The 22,435-nt window shown below is 36.0% G+C and overlaps 1 protein-coding gene across 2 annotated transcripts in view; it reads right to left on the reverse strand.

The window, feature by feature from the left end:
• The window catches only part of ARHGAP10 (Rho GTPase activating protein 10), a 240,582-nt gene that overhangs the window by 111,446 nt on the left and 106,701 nt on the right, over nucleotides 1–22,435 (reverse strand). For both annotated transcript variants that reach the window (XM_039876000.1, XM_039875999.1), the window contains exons 11-13: nucleotides 5,627–5,708; nucleotides 3,429–3,474; nucleotides 1,452–1,517 (exon numbers count right to left, since the gene is read on the reverse strand). In XM_039876000.1, the coding sequence (XP_039731934.1) occupies nucleotides 1,452–1,517; nucleotides 3,429–3,474; nucleotides 5,627–5,708 (194 nt within the window). The remainder of the gene's footprint in view (nucleotides 1–1,451; nucleotides 1,518–3,428; nucleotides 3,475–5,626; nucleotides 5,709–22,435) is intronic.

The following is a 22,435-nucleotide window of genomic DNA, read 5'->3' on the forward strand; positions in this document are numbered from 1 at the left end:
GGGGGAAATGATTTATCAAAATAATAAGCATGCAAGTGATACAATTACGGTTCTTAAGAAGCTCAAGAAAAACAAAAATATGAATAAAAAAGTGAGAGAGATGAAAATCACAGCATTTTTTCTAAGTTCTGGAAATTCTGAAGCACTAGGAAAATGAAGAAATTTGTTAGCTCAACTTCAGCGCAGGTTTAAATGAATGAAAAATCTGTCAGAGCCTGAATTGCCATTGTAAGAGTATGAGAGAGAAGGCTTTCTGTGGCTTGGATTTTTATTATTGATGGGCAAATCCCCAAATCATGAAACAGCTCAGCTCGCATTCATCTGTTATCCAGCATTCTAATTTCACAGGTGGCAATCTTGGCATTATAACAAAGGCCTTGTTTTGACAGAAAACATGAATGCGATGCTTCGTCTCACTAAGTCATCCAAAATAGGACTGGGATATGCAGTGTACGAAAGTGAAATATTCACTTTATCCATACACTTTACTAGGTCTCTAAACAAAGAGAAATTCAACCTCCAGAAAGAGCCTGTTTGCAATGTTCAAAATTTAGTTTCTCTAAAGTCTATAAGAATGGTTACAAAGTGCCAGAGCCCTATTTTTCCTTAGGGACTATAAAGAAAATGCCTTTGAGCCTGTGGTTGAGGAAAGGATTAGCTAGCCTTAAATTTAAAATAGAAGCAACCCAAACATTCATCAACATGTGAATGAATAAACAAATTGCAGTTTATCCATCTAAAGAAATACTACCTAGTAATAAAAAGAAAATGAGCTAAGAATACATCCAACAAGATGAATCTCAAAAGCATCATACTAAATTAAGAAGCTAGAGTCAAAAAAAACTATACACTGCATAATTCCATTTATATAAAATGCTAAAAAAAAAAAAAATCTATGTGATTAAAAGCAGTTAGCTCAGTGGCTTATCAAGGGCCAAGGAAGGAACAGAGATTGATTGCCAAGAGGCACAAAAGAATTTTGACCAGAGACAGAAATCTATGATTGTGGTAGTAGCTATACAACTGCATACATTTGTCAAAACTCATCAATTTGTACCGTTAAAATCAGTTAACTTTATTGCATATATATTGTACATCAATGAAGCTGATATTTAAATGGAGGCTGACAAGACAATGGAAGATGGAAACATCTTAATAGTGCATGAACAAAAAGTGATTAAGATTGGCAGCCCAACACTGCTGATTCTTCTAATAATTCTCATTTTAGCACTGACTTCATGTTTCAATGCAGGGGAGAAATATGTAAATAAAAAAGGAAATCTCCCCCATCATAATAAATGAACAACTGAAACTCTGACACTTAGAATGTGCCTTTTGCATTAATGGTTTTCACTTTACAACACTTAACCACGCAACAAGCATTTTAAATGACTCTTAGATTTTTACATACCCTTATGCCATTCATGAACAAACTGATTCAATCATGTTACCTCGTGTTTCAACTGCACTGATGCATTTTCTGATAATTGTGAATCCCATCTTATCCAACTGTGCACCTAAAATAAAGAGTTATCAAATATTAAGGGTGCAGTTAAAGACTTACAAAAACGAAAAGAGTTTTTTAATTAAATTTATTATTTCACTATTAAAAAAAGTTAAAGTTATATATTGTCTGTTTCAATAATGTAAATGAGAATTTAACATATTTAGAAAAGCACTTACTGGAATATTAGGACATCTATTACTGATAATTTATAAACTTTAAATGTATAATTAATATAATGTTATATTAATAAACATAACTTATTTTAACCAGTGGAGAAAAAAGTGATAAAAATCTTTAGGGTAAGCTACTCAGAAATAGTCGAGATATATTTTGCCAAAATCCCAACACCACCTTAGTTTTTTTTTAAAATTATATGTGAATGAAGGTTTTAAAATTACTTGACAGTTGGAGAAATAAAACAAACTTTTTTTTTAACCTAGGGGAAAATATTTAAGAAATACTTCTTAAGAATATTATTTGGGTCATGAGCTTCAAAAAGAATTTCATATTTTATACCATATTCTAAGCATTTAATATTTATTATTTTCATAATGAATTTAAAACAGATGATTCATGTAAAAGATTTTGAAAATATAATTTTATATATATTTTTTTAATACAGACACTTGCCTATGATTAGGCTGGCATATTTAAACAGCCTAATAAAAGATAATTCTTGTTTCAAAATGAAATCAGGGAAAGCAAATATTTTAGTCTGAATTTAGAACTAGAGAAGAGCAATACTAACTCTTGGCTCTCAGAGGGGATAGGGGATAAGATGAATATAAACTTTGCAGGTTTAATGCTAAGCTTGAAGAGAATTTTAATGAAGGAAATTGGGCTGTGGTTTACTGTTTAAAGATTCACTATTCCCAACATTTTATAAAATGCAAGTGTTTCCCTTTGCTTGTGAAAACTTTTTTCCTCACAAAAAAAGGCATGTTTCCATTTTCCTATAAATAAGAAAGGAAAAAGAGAAGAAAAAAGAGAAAGGGGAAAGGAAGGAAAGAGGGAAAAGAAAAGAGGAAGAAAGGGAGGGAGGGAAAAGTGGGGAAAGGGAGGAGACAGACAGTAGAGAAAAGGGGAGGAGGGTGGGAGGGACAGAAAGAAGAAGGTGCTCCTGACATTTACAACTTCCCACGCACGGTTTCCACCGCCAGGCTAGAAGAGATGTCTTCTATTCAAGCATTGACTTGAGAGATAGGCACATCACGATAATTTTGAAATCGTGTGTTACGTAACACTGTTTCCAAACTGTGGACATGGCGATAAATGTAGTCTTAACTTCTCCAAAGATATCAAAATTAAATTCATCAAGAATCCAGCAAATCTGATCATATTTTTGGTTCATCTGTTTAAAAATCAAGAGTACAGAGCCAAGCAGTACTTTATGCTCCTCTAGTGCACACAATGCAAGTGAAGATCACTGTCTTAGAATACTTGGCCATTGTCCATTATTTTCTAAGGTACAATGGCCTAATGTTCATATAGCCACTTTCAGAGACTTTAAAGTTAAAAGACATCAAGGGTGAGGAGGGTTGCAAACGGGGGACGTGATAAACAGGTCCTACCCTTAAGGAAGCTGAAAGACACATAACTGAAATTCCTATGTGTTCATTTATGGCTAGAAGAATAAATATCAAAGTGAATTATACAGAATATATTTTGGTTTTTGTAGAGAAAGCAATTGTAGAGAAAGACTTTTTTAAAAGCTCAGATATGGGAAAGATCAGTGAGGGTTACAGTAGTCTAGGAAGATCTGAACAGGCCTCCAGTTGAATAAGATAGGATATATGTAACATTTGGAGGATTAGCTTAGAGAGAATGCAGAGTGAGTACCCAGCAATAGTCTCACATCAGCAATGAAAACAAGAACACTCGTGAAAAAGAGAGACAGTCTCTTTTAAAAATTAGCACTTACTTCCTTCTGGTCTTGGGATGATGGCTCTATTAAAACTATGGAACAGCTAGTAAGAGGAAAAAGAGAAACAGTATTTTTAACAAATCAATAAAAATGACTTAGTAGGCATATCTAGAACCATGCAAAAAATACATTGACATTGGTGAATTACCATCATGTGTGCAAATGTCAACACAATCTATTTGTCTCTCACCGAGGTATGTCAAAGCAGCAAAAATAAGATGAAGGGCCCATATTTCTTAAGGAACTTATTGGAAGTTCATGTTAATATGAAATGCTCAATCTTACAATTAAGCTCATCTCTTCACCATAATTTCTAAAATTTGGTATTTACTCTATTAAGAGATGACTCCTGTCTATCATCTAAATAACTACATCTGAAATAGCTAGGTAATAATTCTAGGCTGCCTCTAAGAATTCTAGCACTTCCCCGTTATTTGCAAGGCATATATAGCATCTGAAAAAAATATGCAGTACCTTAGCTGTCCCCACATAAACATATAGCTAAAGTCAGTTATGCTCTCTTTAACAACAAGGATATGCTCTGAGAAATCCATCAGTAGGTGATTTCATCCTGTGTGAACATTACGGGATGGCACTTACACAAACCTAGATGGTACAGCTTACTACAGTAATTCTAAGTGCTGTACTTTAATACAACTGGCAGTGCAGTACGTTTATACTAGCATCTCCACAAATACGTAATATGCCCCAAAGGCTACAACAGGCAATGGGAATTTTCCAGGTCCATTATAATCTTATGGTACTACTGTAGCATACGCGGTACACGTATGCAGTGCATGATTTCTTTCTGGAGACTTGCCTTTATCTGTAAATCTCGAATTAATTACTTGGTTCTTTAAAAAAGAGATTATATACATCTTCGAGGTTATACTAACTGATATCTCAAGGACTTAGTCAAGTGATCTATTTGCTATACAAACTCACTTTCCAAAGCACCTCTTGCATCTGAGGAGATAAGTCCTAGTCAACACACTGTCTTTGCTAGAGGATTAGCATACCCTGTTTTGGATCTCAGTAGCTATTAATGCTCTAAGTACTCTTGATTCCTAGTTAAATTTGAAGGACAAATTAAGAATAAGCAGACGAATAAAACTACAGAGCCTAAATGCAGATAAACATGATAAAATGATACAGAAATCTGCTTACTACTTTTTTCCCACAAGGATGATACATTCTCTTGTATAAGGGCTACTTTTAAAAAATATAATTCAGATTTTCCTTTTTCGAACATCCCATCGAGACTGCCACAGGCACTGCTGCCCGGCCACCTTGCCCCTACTGCCCATACTCTCACCAATGTGCCCCCGTTACCAATAGTAATGCTGTCCGTTTCGTAAACTCTATTCTAACAACTCTCTTTTTACTGCATGACCCCTCTTCCACTTTGCAAACCACACCCTTTTCCTTTTTTAAAATCCTGCTGGAATGGCAAATGTTTTCCAGATAAGCCCACCTAGTACCTGCACTGGCAATTTATTCAGTTATTATACTTGAAGCAGAGTTTATTTAAATTGATTCTATGGCGTTTTCTATAATTATCCTCACTAAGTCCCCAATTCAACACGCAATCTGCCCAATTCTCAACTCCCAAAGGTCAGCAGTCCACTTTAATGAAAGTAGTATTTGAATAAAGACTGAATTCCTGTGCCTCTGGATCTACATCCCTGCCTTTAATTTATTCCTAAACCAATCTGAAGATAGAGGCCCATTCACTAAAGTTGCATGATATTGCATACAGTAATCCATTAGGCTAAACCATAAATTGCTAAGTCAATTACAGCAGTCACTTATGATACTGCCTGCACTGCTTCATATTTACTGTTCCATCTTCACTGAGATCAAAATGAATTGCAAGCCTTTATTGTGCTCATCACCCAAAGTACCATCAGGTAGGAAGGAGAAATGGGGAATTTAGATGACTTCCTCAAGCAAAGCAAATGCGAGTGGCAAAGTCAAGAAACATCAAAAGTAAAAACTAATGATACACCAGTCTTATGTGCACCGCTGCCACCTCAAGTCAAATGACTAGAATACTGAGTGCTTCCAAGATGAATTCAAACATCAGTTTCAACGGGGAACATTTTCCAAGTACTACAGAATAAAAATAACATAAAAATGAACACAAGTCAACTCCAAAGGATTTGAAATAAAACTGGACCACTGATTATTCTTACAGCCTCTTTTCCACCTAGCGCTTCCAGCCACTGCTTCCTTTCCTCTTCTGAGAACGCCTGCATGGTCAAGGGAACGCCAGGCCTGAAAGACACCAGAACAGGTGAGGTTGGTTACTCCAGCTGCCAAAAACAGAGCTCCTTTTCTACTTTCTAATGTTCCACGGTGGTGACCAAGGTACTTTAAATTTTAATTGTGATCGATTATGCATCATAAAATTTACCAACTTAACCATTTTAACTGTACAGTTCAGCAGTGTTGAGTACATTACTGAGCAACCAATCTCCAGAACTCCAAAACTCTGTACCTATTAAACAACAACTCCCCATATCCCCTAGCCTGACAACCCCCCTTCTACTTTCTGAGTCTTTAAATTTGACTATTCTATGTAACTCTTATAAGTGGAATCGTACAGTATCTGTCTTTTTGTGACTGGCTTGTTTTACTTAAAATAACATCCTCCATTTTCATCCATATTGTAGCATAGGTCAGAACTTCCGTTTTTAAGGTTGAATAATATTGCATTATAAGTATATACCACAGTTTGCCATCCATTCACCCCTCAATGGACACTTCGGTTGCCTTCACCTTTGTGCTACTATAAACAATGCTGCTGTTAAACACAGGTATACAAATATCTCCTTGGGACTCAGCTTTCAATTCTTTTGGGTTTATACCCAGAAATAGAATGGCTGGGTGTGACATAATAACAAATATATATTTGGTTTCTGACCCTATTTTCTGGCACACCCTTGGAATCTCTGAAATGTAAGTATCTTTTCTGTATACTAATGAGATGATGGGGCTGGGGGCTTCTGGATAGCCTCACGATGGGGGCTGGCTGCCAGGGGAACCAATCAGGTGATTAGAGGATTGGAACTTTCAGTCCCACCCCACCCTCACCCTTCCCAGAAGGGAAGAGGGGCTGGAGATTGAGTTCAATCAACTATGGCCAAAGACTTAATCGATCATTTCCTACACAAAGAAGCCTCCATAAAAATACCCAGGGTCTAGACCTCCTCCAAGCTGGTGAACACATGGAGGTGCTGGGAGGATGGCATGCCTAGAAAGAACATGGAAGCTCCTAGCTCTTTCCCCCGTGCCTTGCCCTATGTAACTCTTCATCTGGCTGTTAATTTATAGCCTTTAAAATATCCTCCTAATAAATTGGCCATAGTAAATAAACTGTTTTCCTGTGTTCTGTGAGACATCCAATAAATTACTGAACCCAAGAGGGTCATGGTAACCGTTAATTTATAACCAGTCAGTCAAAAGCACAGGTAACAACCGGACTTGCAAATCTCATCTAAAGTAGGGAGGACAGTCTTGTGAGACTGAGCCCTTAATTTGTGAAGTATACACTCATTCTGATTAGTATCAGAATGGAGTTAAACTGTAAGATACTCAGTTGGTCCCCGCAGAGAACTGGATAATTGTATGGTGTGAAAAATCCAAACATTTGAAGTGTAGAAGTATTCTGTAAGTAGGGTTTTTCCCTACACTGGGTAATATAGCAATTCTACTTTTAATTTTTTGAGGAACTGCCACACTGTGTTCCACAACAGCTGCACTACGGTGTATTCCCAACAGCAGCACAAGAATTCTCCACATCTTCACCAGCACCTGTTCTTTTGTGTCTGTCTGTGTCTGTCTCTCTTTGAAAGTAGGCATCCTAATAAGTGTGAGGTGGTAGTGATGATTTGGTTTTTATTTATAAAAGAAAAACATATTTATTGTCACTTCAGACATGGATAGAGTAAAACCAGAAAGTCACTTTTCACCCGTGCAGGAAGACAGCACCGTTAATCGTTTGGTGTGTTCCCTTTGTATTTTCTTAGAGCCCTGTGTTGATCCTCTGGGCCAAATGTCTACCGTTCTCAGTTTAGTTTATTCAGACATTTGGAGATCCTGCCAGAAAACTCAATATTAGGAAGGAATTCTAGAGAGAAAAACCACTAATAATTCCTCTGAACCTGTGGTTGGTTTCTCAAATGAAACAAACCTGTATATTTGATGAAAAGTATTAGAAGTAAACTTTTCTGGCAAGGAAGGCAAAACACAGAAAACTAAGTAGATTGTTGAAATGGAAAGTAAAACAAGTTCTTCTTTGATATTGAACATAGTTTTTTGTTTTTGTTTTTAAGTTATCATACCTATAATTGTATTTCACCTCATATTAAATTATCAGATAATCTTTTCCAACAAAACCAAGCTGTAAGAATCAACCATAAGTCAGTAACCACTATAATTTTTATAAAGTATAAAGAATTCCAAAAGCACTATGCCAAATATGAATAAGCTGTGCTCCCAACACTCACTCCCACAGGCATTATGCTTTCTCTCCGCATGATGATTATGAAGCAGAAGAGAAGTTATTTGTTTAAAGTTCACTCTGAAATAACTATAGTTGCAACTGATAGGCTCTTGTCTATGACCATTTTCTCCAGACTATGAATTTTGTGGAAAGGATCACCAATAATCCCCCAACCCTGAACAGCAAAATAGCTGGCTACTGTCTACTCTAAACATTCTTGCACTGGCCCAGCTTTACCAGGTCCCTGGCATCACGTGGCATGGAGCCAAGGTCCCACATCCTCCAGCTCTACCTCCTTTCAGAGCAAGAATCAAAGCAAGATGCCCAGACAACCAGGCAGTTTTCAGAAGTTCCTTGACTGGGACATGAAATATTGGCCCTTATTCCTAGTAACCCTCATTGGGATCAAGGCAGGTAATTAAAATTATGAGAAAATAAAAACTTCAGATGGCACAGATATTTTTTTTTCTTTACATCAAGTGATAAAATAATACTTACACATGGGGGTCTTAGATCTGCCAGAATGCTCCATTCTTATACAGGAAAAAAATACATATCTACAGACCTCTCTAAAAATTACATGCATTCAAACATTTAATATGTAATTTAGGTGAACTAAAGTATAAAATGTGAAATGAGATGTTAAGGCAAATATATAACAAAAAGTTGACAGCTTTTCTAAACCAGGAATGGCAAAACTAGCAGAGATAATGGGACCCAAGGACAAAAATGGCAACCACTGTCATGGGAAGATAACCACAGGGTTGATATACATTCAGTTCAATGAGCCATGGGTGACTGTCAACCATGCTTTATGTCTTGTACCAGAGGGTCAGGAATTATTTACTGCATACCTTACCATGGGCTAGGCACTGGGCTAGGCATACAGCCCACAAAGGGCTTACTGTCTAGCAGAGAAAGAAGAAAGTAAACTTATGACAAATAATTAATTTTAATTATATAGAGAGCTGCAAAGAAGTCAGACAAATAACTGTAAATGAGTGAATCCAGCCACTTCTGAGAAGAAGAGGGTGCGATAAGGACATCAGAAGAGGTACTCATGAACATAAAAACATTTAACTTCAAATATGTTAAACTGTGGTCAAGAAGACCTGTCTGTGGCTAATTCAGCTGCCAGTCTCAGCAGGCAACTTAAGCATTTCAAGGTACAACAGGAGTAAGAAAGAAAAAGGACTGACCTAACTCTGGATGTTAGGCTTTCTTGGGGAAGGGACATTTAATCTGAGGCCTGAAGGATGAATGACCATGTCAGAGAAATGGGGCCAGAGCTGTCCCCTAAACCGAGAAGGTACGTAGGAGAAAAAAACACGTTGGCGAAGCTGGGATTAGCCTCATCACTAGCCCTATTAACCAGTTGTAAAGTGGCACCGTGGAAGGTTAGAGAGGTGGCCTACGGTCCGACCACATAGGGCCTTGTTGGGCATGCAACGGATTTGGTTTATCCTAAATGTTATTGAAGGTTTTTAGTAGGAGAATAACATGATCAGATTAAATATGGACATGAATACTGGCTGCTGGGTGGAAAATGGACTGAAGATAGGAAAGAGCTGGCTCCAAAGACTCATTAGAAGACTGAGAGGATAAGACAGAATGGCAAAAATGAAGAAAAAAAACGAATGCATTTGATTAATATTCAGAGGTGCTTCTACATGCTTTGGGCAACAAAATAATAAGTAATAAAGCCATCACTCAAATAATAACAGACAGATCAATTATAACATAGCATCAATAACTAGTAAAGGGATTCTGTGGAAGCCAAAAACAATTGTAGCAAATACAGATTTAATATACCTATACTCACAAAATCAGACACTGAGCCTGATGAAATCCCTTGTGCTTTCCAGTTTCTTTTGGTTTTTCCCTTAAGGCTTTTCATATGTGATATGTGAGGGGAAATACTATTTACTACAGGTAAATGGCTGAGTATTCTTAACCAAATTACACACAGAGCAGCAAAGAGAGATGCTGGGTAAGAGAAAGAATGCCTGGTGCCAGTAACTTGGAAGACAAGAAAAAAGTGTTGCATGATGAAGAATTTGAAGAGTTATGAAATGCAATTATAGATACTAAAGTAAGGAAAAAAGCAACTGTCAAGCTTCAAATGAAACAGCCCTATTATATCTGGATAAAAATCCAATGTGGCATAAAAACTAAAGTATTATTATATGCCTTCCCTCCAGGCACAATGACTCAGACCTGAGCTACCTAGTCCTTTGAGGAATATAGCAGAAAACAAACACAAAACTGTTGCGAGATTAAGCAGAGATATGTCACCTACAAGGAAAAAAATTCTATTTGTTTACATTTTGACAAATCATAAAATGGTAACACAAAACAATTCTACTTTAAGAATTAGCTCATCACACTACACATTCTCCAGAATATTTCACGCTTGCAATACATTGCTTAAAGAGATAGTATTACATAAAGCTGGGTTCCCATCCTATCACAAAGACTGCTCACACCCATTTCTTATTTACTAAGCCCCTATCTCTAAAACACCAGCGTAGGAAAAATAAAATGTAGTGCACTAAAAACATGCGTTAATCATTTTAAATTTATCAAAGTCCTTTCTTCCTTTATAATCAATTAGTAGGAAATCATTAAGCAAAAATGAGACTAGGAAACATTGGGCACATTTTAAACTACAGTATTAATAGCATCTAATTGTTAAACCAAACTTAGGATCGTAATAATCAGGAATATTCCAATGCTTTTCTAAGAGGAATGTTGAAAAGGGGGGAAAAAAATAAACCAACCAGCATGTTACAAGTCCTGCGCCAAATTTTACTGAGGAGAAAGTGCCAAAGCCAAACAAAGCACTTTTTACAAATTAAAGAAATGTAGCTGTCATAATCAGTTTTTCATAAATGTGGCTGGAAAAAAAAATTAAAGTATAAGTCTATGAATCATACATTTTTCGAGAAAAGCATGTTGCCTAATTTTACTAAGGGTGAAGATTTTATAATAACTTCTTTCTTCTGTCCATCAAAAAGATGTTTCAAATAGAGCAAGTAAGCAATGACACAGTCAGAAGGATCATACCCTCTAATACAAGGGAATTCAAAGCATTAATCACTAAAGAACTGTTGCCTCTGCTTAGAAGGTAGAAAGTTAAGACAATCCTATTCTCACACTAACAAGAACGAGATGGAGAACTTGTAAAATCATAGCCATTTTTATTTTTAAATGACTATCTGAGAACTAAAGATGCAAAGAATCATAATGAATTAAAATGTAAAAAGTTACAGGCCCCTTCTTGGAGAGAAGACAGAGAGAGAGAGGAAGAGACAGAGGGAGGGAGGAGGGGGAGGGGAAGGAAGGAAGAAGGGAGGGAGGGAGAGAGGGAGGGAAACACACAGGTATACGTGGCTGGCTTTCATCTTTTGTAAAGCAGCAGAACAAAGAGGAAGCCATCAGAGATGAAGAAAACAGAATTTAAACAAAGTTTTAAAGTAAGGGTATGAGCTGGTGGGATGGTTTAGAATCCTTAGAAGACAAAGACACAAAGAGAGTCTGAGCCCACTCTTCGACTCTTTTCCATGGGCCATCATCAAGTGCTCAAGGAGACAGTCTGAGAGCAGGCTAGGAGAGAGCCCCCGGCCCATGCCCACCCCAAACTGTGTGTAAGTATGAGAGGCAGGTCCAGAGAACTTCCAGAGAAGATTCTGATGGCATTCTCAAATCACATGAAACCTGTGATAAACAGAATCTAATTAAAGTAACAACAATGCTAATCTCAGCTCAACTGCCAACAGAAGTGACAGCCTGACACATAAATAACCTGATGGAAAAATGGGCTAGCCCTTTACTAGGCATGAATATTACTCACTTTATTCCCTACTGCTCTCTTAAATGTAATATCTGGCAATCGACCAAAAACTTACAAGGTATGCAAAGAAGAAAATGTAACCCAACACCAAGAGAGGAAGCAGTCAAGATAACCAGACCCAGGAATATGCCAGTATGAGACAGAAAAACCTGACAGAAATCTAAAAGCAATTGTAAGTATGCTAGAGGAGCCAATGCAAAAGGTGGCCAACATGCATGAACTGATGGAAATTTCAACAAAAAAATGGTTAACTATTAAAAAGAGACAAATGGATATGCAAGAAGAGAAAATAAAGTAACAATGATGAAGACTTCAGGAGGATACCTTTCACATACAAACCACCCAATCCCAAGTCTATATCCACAACCATCCCCTTTATCTAACTCCAATTAGGCCACTATTTCCCCTGCCCTAAATCAACCTGGGACCAGGAGCCAGACAACTAAAAACCACTCCTACAGCCTGGAGTCCACCAATATTATTTAAACCAGCCAACCTATGCTGTTTTCCCTCCTCTGCCTTACCTTTACTACAAAAACCCCAATAAAGGCTCTGGTCTAGGATTTCCTCTTGCTCCATCCTGACTCCTGACCAAAATTTAATGTCTTCCCATGTAGCCATGTGTGGCATGGTGTGCCCACTTCTCTTGAAAAATGTAATAAAATATCTTCAGTGGTATTCGTCTCACACTGTTGTCCCTCAGTCACTTCCATAAATTAAAATCCTTTAGGTATGACCGAAATAATTATCTAGTAGTCTAACATAATGCAATCAGAATTCCAGAAAGCCAAGAAAGAGAAAATGGGGCAAAAGAACTATTTAAAGAGATAATGGCTAAGATTTTCTAAAACTCATAAGAAATAACTGATGTATCCAAGAATTTCAATGAGCCCCAAGCTGAATAAAACAAAACAAAAAAACACACTTAAGCACATCATAAAAAAGAAAATCTTGAAAGCAGCAAAAGAAAAAGAAGACATATAGGAGGACAATAAGAAAGATGGATGACTTGTCATAAGAAAAATATGGAATGACTTCTTTGACGTGCTTAGGGGAAAAAACTATCAATCTAGAATACTGTATCTATCAAAAATGAAGGCAAAATAAAGACATTTTCAGATAGATAAAACATTTAAAAATTTTTCTCTAGCAGACCTGCATTGCAAGAAATATTCAAATTATTTTAGCCTAAGAAACTTAAGGGAAATGACACAAGATAAAAAGTCAGTTCTGCAGAAAATCATAAATATGTTGGTATAAAAAAAAAATTCACACACACACCCTTGTATATATATAAACATATATATATGTAAAATGTTAAATTTCTTTAAAAGATTATTATTGATTTCATAAAGTAAAAGTAGTGATGTATTATTGGGTTCACAGTGTAGGTAGAATTAAAATGTAGAAAGGGCACAGAGGCAAGAGTGGTCATTGGAAGTCTGTTGTTGTAAAGTTCTTATATTGTTCATGAAAATACAGATACTATGATAATTTAAAAATGCACGTTATAGTCTCTAGGACAACTACCGAAAAATGCACATACAAAGAGTCATGATGAAAAATCCAAAGGAGATAAAATAGAATACTAAAAAATATTCAATTCAATAAAAGGGAAGGAAGAACAGAAAAACAAAGAACAAACAGGACAAACAGAAAACAAAACCAATATGGTAGGCTTAAATCCAGACATATTAATAACTAAATTATATATAAATTAAAACCCGATGAAAAAAGCAAAAGCTAAAAAGACTTATTTTTTCTTTTAAGTGTGACTCATTGTTTATAAACAAAGTTAAACATAAAAACAGACAGGTAAAAGGAAAAATGGTGAAAAATGTATGCCACGTGAATACTAAGTGTAAGAAAGCTAATGTTGCTATGTTAATATAAAACAAGGTAGATTTCAAAATAAAGATGATTATCAAAAACAAGAAATATGTCATTATGATAAAAGGGTCACTTCATCAAGAAGACATAACGATCATATATGCACATGCACACAAAAAAAAAAGATCTCAAATACTCAACACATGAAACAAAAATTAACAAAGGGAAACAGGCAAGTCCTAATAGTTATTTTAACATCCCTAATTTAATAACCGATAGAATATCAGAAATCAAAACAATATAGATTTGGGCAGTGATATCAACCAGCTTAATCTAACTGACATTTAAAGAACTTTATACCCAACAACAGCAGAAAACTCAATTGTTCTCAAGTGCACAGGTATCATTTAGTAAACTAACCACATCCGGGGCAATGAGACGACATTTGAGACAAAAAGAAAAAGAAATAGTAAACTTCAAAGTACTGATGTATTAGAAATTTTTTAAACATATCTCTAACACCTGAGTTAAAATTTAACACCTATGTCCTAATCACATAAAAAAAAATTCAGTATTTGGAACTGAATTAAAAGGAAAACACTACACATCACAATAACTTTTATTGTTGTGGGATGCAATCTAAAGTGGTCCTTAGAAAGAAATTTACGGCATTCAAAAATAAAGTGGATAATCTATGATTCCATCCTAAGAAGTAACTAAAAGAAAAACAAATAAAATATTAAGTTACCAAAAGGAAATAAAAATAAAAGCACAAACCAATGAAATATAAAATGGACAAGATGGTTTATCTGAAATAAAACTGATAAAACTCTAGGTAAAACATCAAAAAATATAAAACAAAAATCTCCAGTATCAAGCATGAAAAAGTTATTGTTACAGATCTTACAGATATGAAAATAAGTGGATGTTGTGAAGAAATTTATGCCAATAAGTCAACAGCTTAGCAGAACTTATCAAACCACAATTTACCAAAATTAACAAGAGAAAAATAGAAAATCTGAATATCCCTTTAGCCACTAAATAAAATGAACCTGTAATTTTAAAACGTTCCACACACAAAAAAAGTTTCCAGACCATGATGGCTTCACAGATAAATTCTCACAAACATTTAAGGAGGCAATCATACCAATATTACACACTTTCAAATAACAGAGCAAAATGGAAAACTTCTCAACTCTTCTGAAGCTACCTTAACTGTGATATCAAAATCAAAGACATTACAAAACAAGAACATAACACACAACATCCCTCATGAACATAAATACAAATACCCTTAACAAAATATTAGCAAAATTAATACAGCAACATACAAAAAAGTTAACACAGCATGATCAAGTAGGATTTGTCTCAGGAATGAAAGATCAGTTTCTCTTAGAAAATTCATTGCAATTTACCTATTAACAGATTAAAGAAAAATATTTAATGATCATTTCAATTGACACTGACAAATATTTTGTCAAAAGTTAACATCTATTCATGATTAAAACTGGGAATAAATAAAAACTTCCTCAACATGGTAAAAGCATCTACAAACAATCTTCAGCTAACATTGTACTTTATGAGTGAAATAATAAATGCTTTCCCCCTAAGATCAAGAGTAAGGAAAGATGCCCAAAAACACCACTTCCATTAAGCTTGTTATTGGAGGTCTTGACAGTGCAATAAGAGGAAAAGAAACACAAGTCTCAGAGACTGGAAAGAAACAAAGCCATCTTTATTCATATATGATATCATTGTGTACATAAAAAAAATCCTAAAGAAATTACATAGAACTAATAAATCAACTCAGCAATACCATAGAACACAAAACCCACTGCATTTCTGTACATTGGAAAATGAAATCTAAATCATAATATCTTTCAGAATAATATCCAGCAACATAAACTACTTAGGGAATTTAACAAAATATGTCCATGACCCCTATTTTGAAAACAATAAAATATTATCGACAGAAATTAAAGACTATATAAATGGAAAATTATACTAATGAATTATTAATGCTCCAAATTGATAATATTGGCCTGTAGGTATTTTGTGGAAATGAAACACAAAGGATATAGAATTACCAAAACAATTTTGACAGAACAAAGGAATCAGACTACCTGGCTTCAAGACTTATTATAAAGCTACAGTAATAACGATAGTGAAGAACTGACAAAAGGACAATCAAATAATCCGTGGAACAGAATAATCTAGAAATAGACCTACACATACACAATCAGATGATTTATGACAAAGATGCAAAAACAATTCAATAACATGAAAGTCCTTTTCAACAAATGGTGCCAGAAATACTGAATATCTGTATAAGAAGATGAAACAACCTTCGCAAATCATACCATACACCCTCCCTGAAAATATTCATGATTAATAGGCTAATTATAAAGCTTTATTAGAAAATGCAGAGCAATATCTTTGCAATCTTGGAATAAAGACTACTTAGAGCAAACAGCTCTACCAATAAAATTTTTAAAAACTGATAAATTGAATTTCAACAAAATTAAACTGCTCTTCTCACCAAAAGACTCTATTAAGAAAATGAATAGGAAAACCACAGATCAGATAAATTATTCTTAATTCATATACCTGTAAAAGATTTGTATCCAGAATACTTAAAATAATTCCTACAATTCAATAACAAAAAGACCAACAATTTTTCAAAAAAGCAAAATATTTGAATAGACACCTCACAATAGACTATGAATAGCTATTAAGCACATGAAAAGGTACTCAGCATCGCTAGTCATGATTAGCTGAAATGGAAAAGAATGCATAATCAAAAATTGGTAAAGGGGTAGAAAACTGGAATTCTCATACACTGCTGGTGGGAGGATAAAATGATGTTAGAAAACTCAATTTTTTAAACATCAAACATATACATACACACATACATATACGTATATACACATATACATACACAATATATATACATATAGATGCACACACACACACACACACACACACACACACACAACACCCACCCACACACCCACAGACCCAGCAATCCCACTCCCAAGGTATTCTATTCAACAGAAAATGAAACATGAGTCTACACAAACCCTTGTACTCAATTGTTCATTACAGCTTTGTCCAAACACTAAAAACTTTTCTATGACTCATACTCCAATGTTCTTCAGCACGTATTTTAAGAATAAATTCATATTAATGTCGATTCAGATTTTTCATTTAAATATTGTAAGCAATATAAAATATGGCTTTTAGTATGTCACTGTCAACAATATCATCTATAGGGCAAACTCTTACACTAATGAAAAACACAGAAGCCTATATACAAGAAATGTTGTTTCTTATTCTATCCACTCCATTTTCTACTAATTTCATCTAAATTCTCAAAAAATAACTTCCTTTCCTAGTCTCTCTGCACTGGAATCTTAGTAGAGTTCATGAACGATGCACCATCCCTGACAGGACAAAGCCGCACAGAGCCCTTTACATTCTGGCTTTAAATCATTCCTTGCACCAAAACCAATGCAGCTGTTACACTTTTATTAAAATATACACCTCATGACTATATTCAAGTTAAAGAAAACAGTATAATTCCATCAACTCCACAAACATTTGTTGAAGCTGTTGTCTTATCAAAAGCAGGGCTTCTGAAAGGGACACTGCTGACACATGGAGCCAGATGACTGTTGCGGAGGGCTGTCCTGTGCTGAATATTTAGCAGCACTGCTGGCCTCTGTCCACTAGATGCCAGATGACTGTTGCGGAGGGCTGTCCTGTGCTGAATATTTAGCAGCACTGCTGGCCTCTGTCCACTAGATGCCAGCACCGACAGCCTGCCCAGCTCTTCCCACCCTAGCTGTGAGGATCGAAATGACTCCAGACAGAAAATCACTCAGAGTTGAGAACCTCTGACTTAAAGAATTATCTCAACATGTTTTCTCAGGACTTCAATGATTCCTTTTGCCTTGGGTCTCTCTTCCTTTGCATTTCCAAACTCTTACTAAATCTTCAAGATTCAATATAACAATCAATTTTTCTAGTAAGCTTTCCCAGCCAGCCCCACTCCCTAATGCTTCTCTACTCCCAAAGCACCTTAGAGAGACCTCTGAACTGTTAGTTGTTTGTAAACTCTCCTAAGTCTGTGAGTTAGGAGAACTTAATTTTTTAAGTCAGTTAAGAACATGTGGAAGCACCATGTTCTTAACTGACTCTTCTAAAGTGACAAACGGTAAGGAACCTTTCGTTCATGTGCGGTTTCTGACTCTCATATATGAAGGGTTCCCATATATATGTTTGCATTAAATTTGATTATTCTCTCTTGCTAAATAAATATAAAGTGGCAAACAGTACAGTTCCACGCAGAAGCTAAATAAAGTCACTGGTGTAAAAGCACTCTAAAACTCACAATGCTTCAGATACATAGGTGATTTCATCCTTCCATAATCATGATGAAAATATAAATGGGTGAATTATAAAAGTAAGAAGTATTGTGTCATCTTTTCAAAAGCAACATACTAAGAACTAGGCAAAAATCAAACCAAATACAATATTTGAAATGTCAGATTAATGAGAGCAAAATGGGAAGCATTTTCTTTAAGCAGAGCCTGAATGTGATGTGTGGGAGAACTTCGCAGAATGACAATTATTTATCGAGCAAATGTGTGGGGGTCACAGCAGAATGTGGCATGTGGCAAGCATACCAACAAAACTCCGATCATATTATACAACAAAGTTGTTGTGGCAGAAGCAGGGGGTACAATATTTCACCCTTCAGAGAAGAAAGCCACCTCTCCTGACAGACTACAGCTTGCCAAGGGGGAAAAAACTCTACAAAATACTCTTCTCCAACCTAAAATGAGTGACAGGATCATTTCATAGCCCACAATATTTAAAGTATGGCTGGCATGTCATGAATGTTTATAGTCATTTTAAGAACATTTTAGTTATGGTAAATATTTCTTTGTAGCTGCGTTCCTTTTTTTAAAGCTTCACTGAGATATAATTCAGATTATACATTTTGCCTTAGAGTGTACAATTCAATGGCTTTTTAATATATTCTCAAAGCTGTACTGCCATCACCAAAATCAATGTAGAACATTTTCATCACCCCCCTCCCAAAAAAAAATACTCATTAGCAGTCACTCTCCATTTCCCTCCAAATCCCTTAGCCCTAGGGGAGCCACCAATCCACTTTGTCTTCTGATCTGCCTATTCTGGATGTTTCATATAAATGGAATCATATAATATGTGGTCTTTTGCGACTGGTTTCACTTAGCATACTGTTTTTAAGGTTTATCCGCACTGCAGCATGTACTGGTTCTTCATTCCATTTTATTGCCAAGTCATATTTTGTTGTACGGATATACTGCATTTTATCTATTCACTAATCAGTTAGTAAACATTTGGGTTATTTCTATTTTTTGGCTAGTATAAATGATGCTGCTATGAACATCCACACACAAACTTTTACATAGACATAGGTTTTCATTTTTTTGCATATACAGCTAGGAGAATTTCTGGGACATACTTTTTGAAAACCTAACAAACTTTTCTAAAGCAGTTATATCACTTCAAATTCCTACCACCAGAGTATGAGAGTTCCAATTCCTCCACATCCTCACTAACACTTGTTATTATCTGACTTTTTCATTATAGCCCTCTTAGTGGGTATGAAGTAGTATCTCATTGTGGTTTTGAGTTGCATTTCCCTGATGGCTTTTATGTTAGGTATCTTATGAAGTGTTTATTGGCCACCTGTATATTTTCTTTGAAGAAATGTCTAATTCAGATCTTTTGTCTATTTTTTATTTGGGTTATCTTTTGAGTTACAAGAATTCTTCGTATATTCTGGATTAAAGTCCCTTATAACACATATCATTTGCAAGTATTTTCTCTATTCTGTGTACTGTCTCCTCACTTTTTTGGCAGGTGTTCTTAAATGCCACTTCTTAGTTAAGATAGTCAAAGTAAACCTTCAGTGAATTGAGGGGAGGAAAAAGAAACCCATATCCATCTACCCATTGATAATAAAAGCGGCAATGGCTAACTGGACGGGGACACACACACACACACACACACACACACACACACACACACTCACACACACACACTCACACACATACACACATTCTCTCTCTCTCTCTCTCTCTCTCTCTCCTTCATTCTCAGTAATAAATTCTCCAAGTATTAGAACAGCACATGGATGTCTAGAAACAAAAGACAACAATTTCCCAGGCTTCCTTTCAACTGCATGTAACCATACAACTCCATTCGGGCCAATAGTATGTGAGCAAAAGTGGCACGTGCAACCTCTGGAAAGTGTTCCCACCACAAAAGACAGTGCCATATGATAAACTGGAGCAGACGTCCTGGGCCTAAAGTGACTAGGAAAGCAAACCATACACAACAGAGCAGGAATTGACACCAAGAAGCATTATCGACCCCTACCTGACCACCTCTGGCTTCCTGAGAAAAAGAGTAAACTTTTACACTGTTTAAACCACCTTATTTTGAGCTTTTGTTACATGCAACCAAATCTGACCTAAATTCCTGCAACAATTCAAGTGAAAGCTCTGTATTTACATCTACAAAGATCAAATGCAAGCCCGGGCTCCATTCTGCAGTTTATGAAGTATGACCTATTGCCACAATGTTTCCTGACTACTTTGCCAACACAAGGGAAAAAAAGAAATAGCAACAATACCAGAAGACAAAAATATATTCATAGTAAACATATGCAATCAATTGTGAAACTGCTATATGAAGGTACCCAATAGGAATTCTGTACAAACTCCATCAGAAACTTATTTACAATACAATACCCACGGTCTCCAAATGAGCCCCGCGTTTGTTTTTGTTAAGCAGAATGGATAGCAGAATCCGGAGCTCACAGTACTGCAGTGTGGTAAGGAAGCTGCTTGACTGAATCTAATCCCAGTTCTGTCTCTTCTAAACACAATAATTCAATTTCATTTAATCCAGCACAAATTGGTGAATGCCCATCATACACAAACCACTCCATTTGGTACTTCAGTATCAAATAATACTAAGATGGGGTTCCTACCCTCACTGAATTCATAATCTAATAGACAAGGAACAAATTACCTACAATTCCCAGTAGTCTACTTGGCCAGGCATCAGGGAAATAGATGAGAGCCTAACTTATTCAAACTTTTCACTAAATGATATCTTCAAAGCCCCAGAAATAAGGTAGAGACCTCGAAGTACACTCACTGGCCCCCTCCAGACTTACTCTGAAAATGGGAGACCGACAGTAACATTCTAACAGGGTGGCAGGAACCCAAGGGCTCCCACAAACACTGTCCATCAGTAACGTCAAACCCGGACAGATGTGTCCCTATTTAGAAATTAAGAAATTAAACAAGGACGACAGGCGTCTGTAATTCAACTGAAAAGCGGGGTGATCCTAAAGATTCAAGGAGACACATAAATGAAGAAAGTTTTTAGAAGAAGACTTACAATTAGCATGTATTATTTTGAAAAAAAAAACAAAAAATTATATACTAGCATTTATACGATCAGATTGAATTAATATACCTATGTAATATGGATTCCACAAAGAAAGTATACCTTTTTTCTTTCCAAAAATTTCCAAGAAAAAAATATCTCCCACCTCTGCACTGTTCAAAATGTCTGTTAGCTACCCCAGAAGCAAAACTGAGTAAGCAGCAAAATAAAAGAACCTGAAGCTCAGGAAAGAAAAATCTAGGTAGAGATAATAACTTTGGGAGTTACCAACATACGGATGACACTTAAAGTCATGGGGCTGGACAAGACCACAAGGTTAGGGTTAGAGAGAAGAGATCGAAGGACTGAGCTCCACTATCAAGAGATGTGGGAAATGAGGCAAAGGAGTCTAAAAAATGAAAGGCCAATGGGGTGGCAGAGAAAACAGGCGGGTGTGATATCTGTGATCCAAGTGAAGCAAGAGTATCATGGAGGAGACAGTAGCTGGCCACCTCGGATGCTGCTGCCAGGAAGGAATAGGAGGCCTAGTGTATCACATGGAGATGACACTCGGCACCCTATCTTGATGCTTCAGGGCACATCTTTATGCACCTGGCCTTTAATCCATTAACTGGAAAGTCAAGCATAGACCTTCCCTCTCTGTACCAACCCCACTGACTCAGTTACATCATCTAAGGGAAGTGGAAGTATTAATTATTTTTGTATTCTTGGGTCCTGACCTAAAATGAGGTACTGTTTTTTAAAAAAATCTCATATTATACAAATTTGAAACAGCCTTTTTTAAAAAATCAGGGCTTACGCAAAATTATCATGATGTTAGCCATTAAAGAAAAAAACTAACATCAGTTTTCCTTGGTGCTACAAGAAGACACAGAAATAACTGCCAGATAAGAATACTGACAGATGAACTTCTTTTTCTTACTTCCTTCTAACTTAGATTCTTTTATAACTAAATAACTGAAAGTCACAGAATAAGGAAAACACTAGTCTTTTAATAAACGGAGTATGCCTACGACCCTCCCTCACATACAAAGTATACACACTGAAAATTCCCACACGCAATAATGAATATTGTTCTGTATTAACAGCCGCCATCACCTCTTTTTAGCTCTGTCGTCCCTTCCGCCACTTTTACTTATTATTCTTTTAGTGTCACATATTAGGCTTGGATCAACAATGAAGTGCTCCGAGGTTAACTTTCAGTGGAAATCACTGGTTAGAATGACTCCAAACATCATCCGAGATCACGCTATCAAATCACAGTTTGGTCATAGTGACCAAAGCTAAATAACTCACAGTGAATCACACACAGCCTGGAAATGTAACAAGATAACATGC

The sequence above is a fragment of the Pteropus medius genome, unplaced genomic scaffold, assembly GCF_902729225.1.
Source record: "Pteropus medius unplaced genomic scaffold, Ma_sr-lr_union100, whole genome shotgun sequence".
In the NCBI taxonomy this organism is placed as follows: Eukaryota; Metazoa; Chordata; class Mammalia; order Chiroptera; family Pteropodidae; genus Pteropus; species Pteropus medius.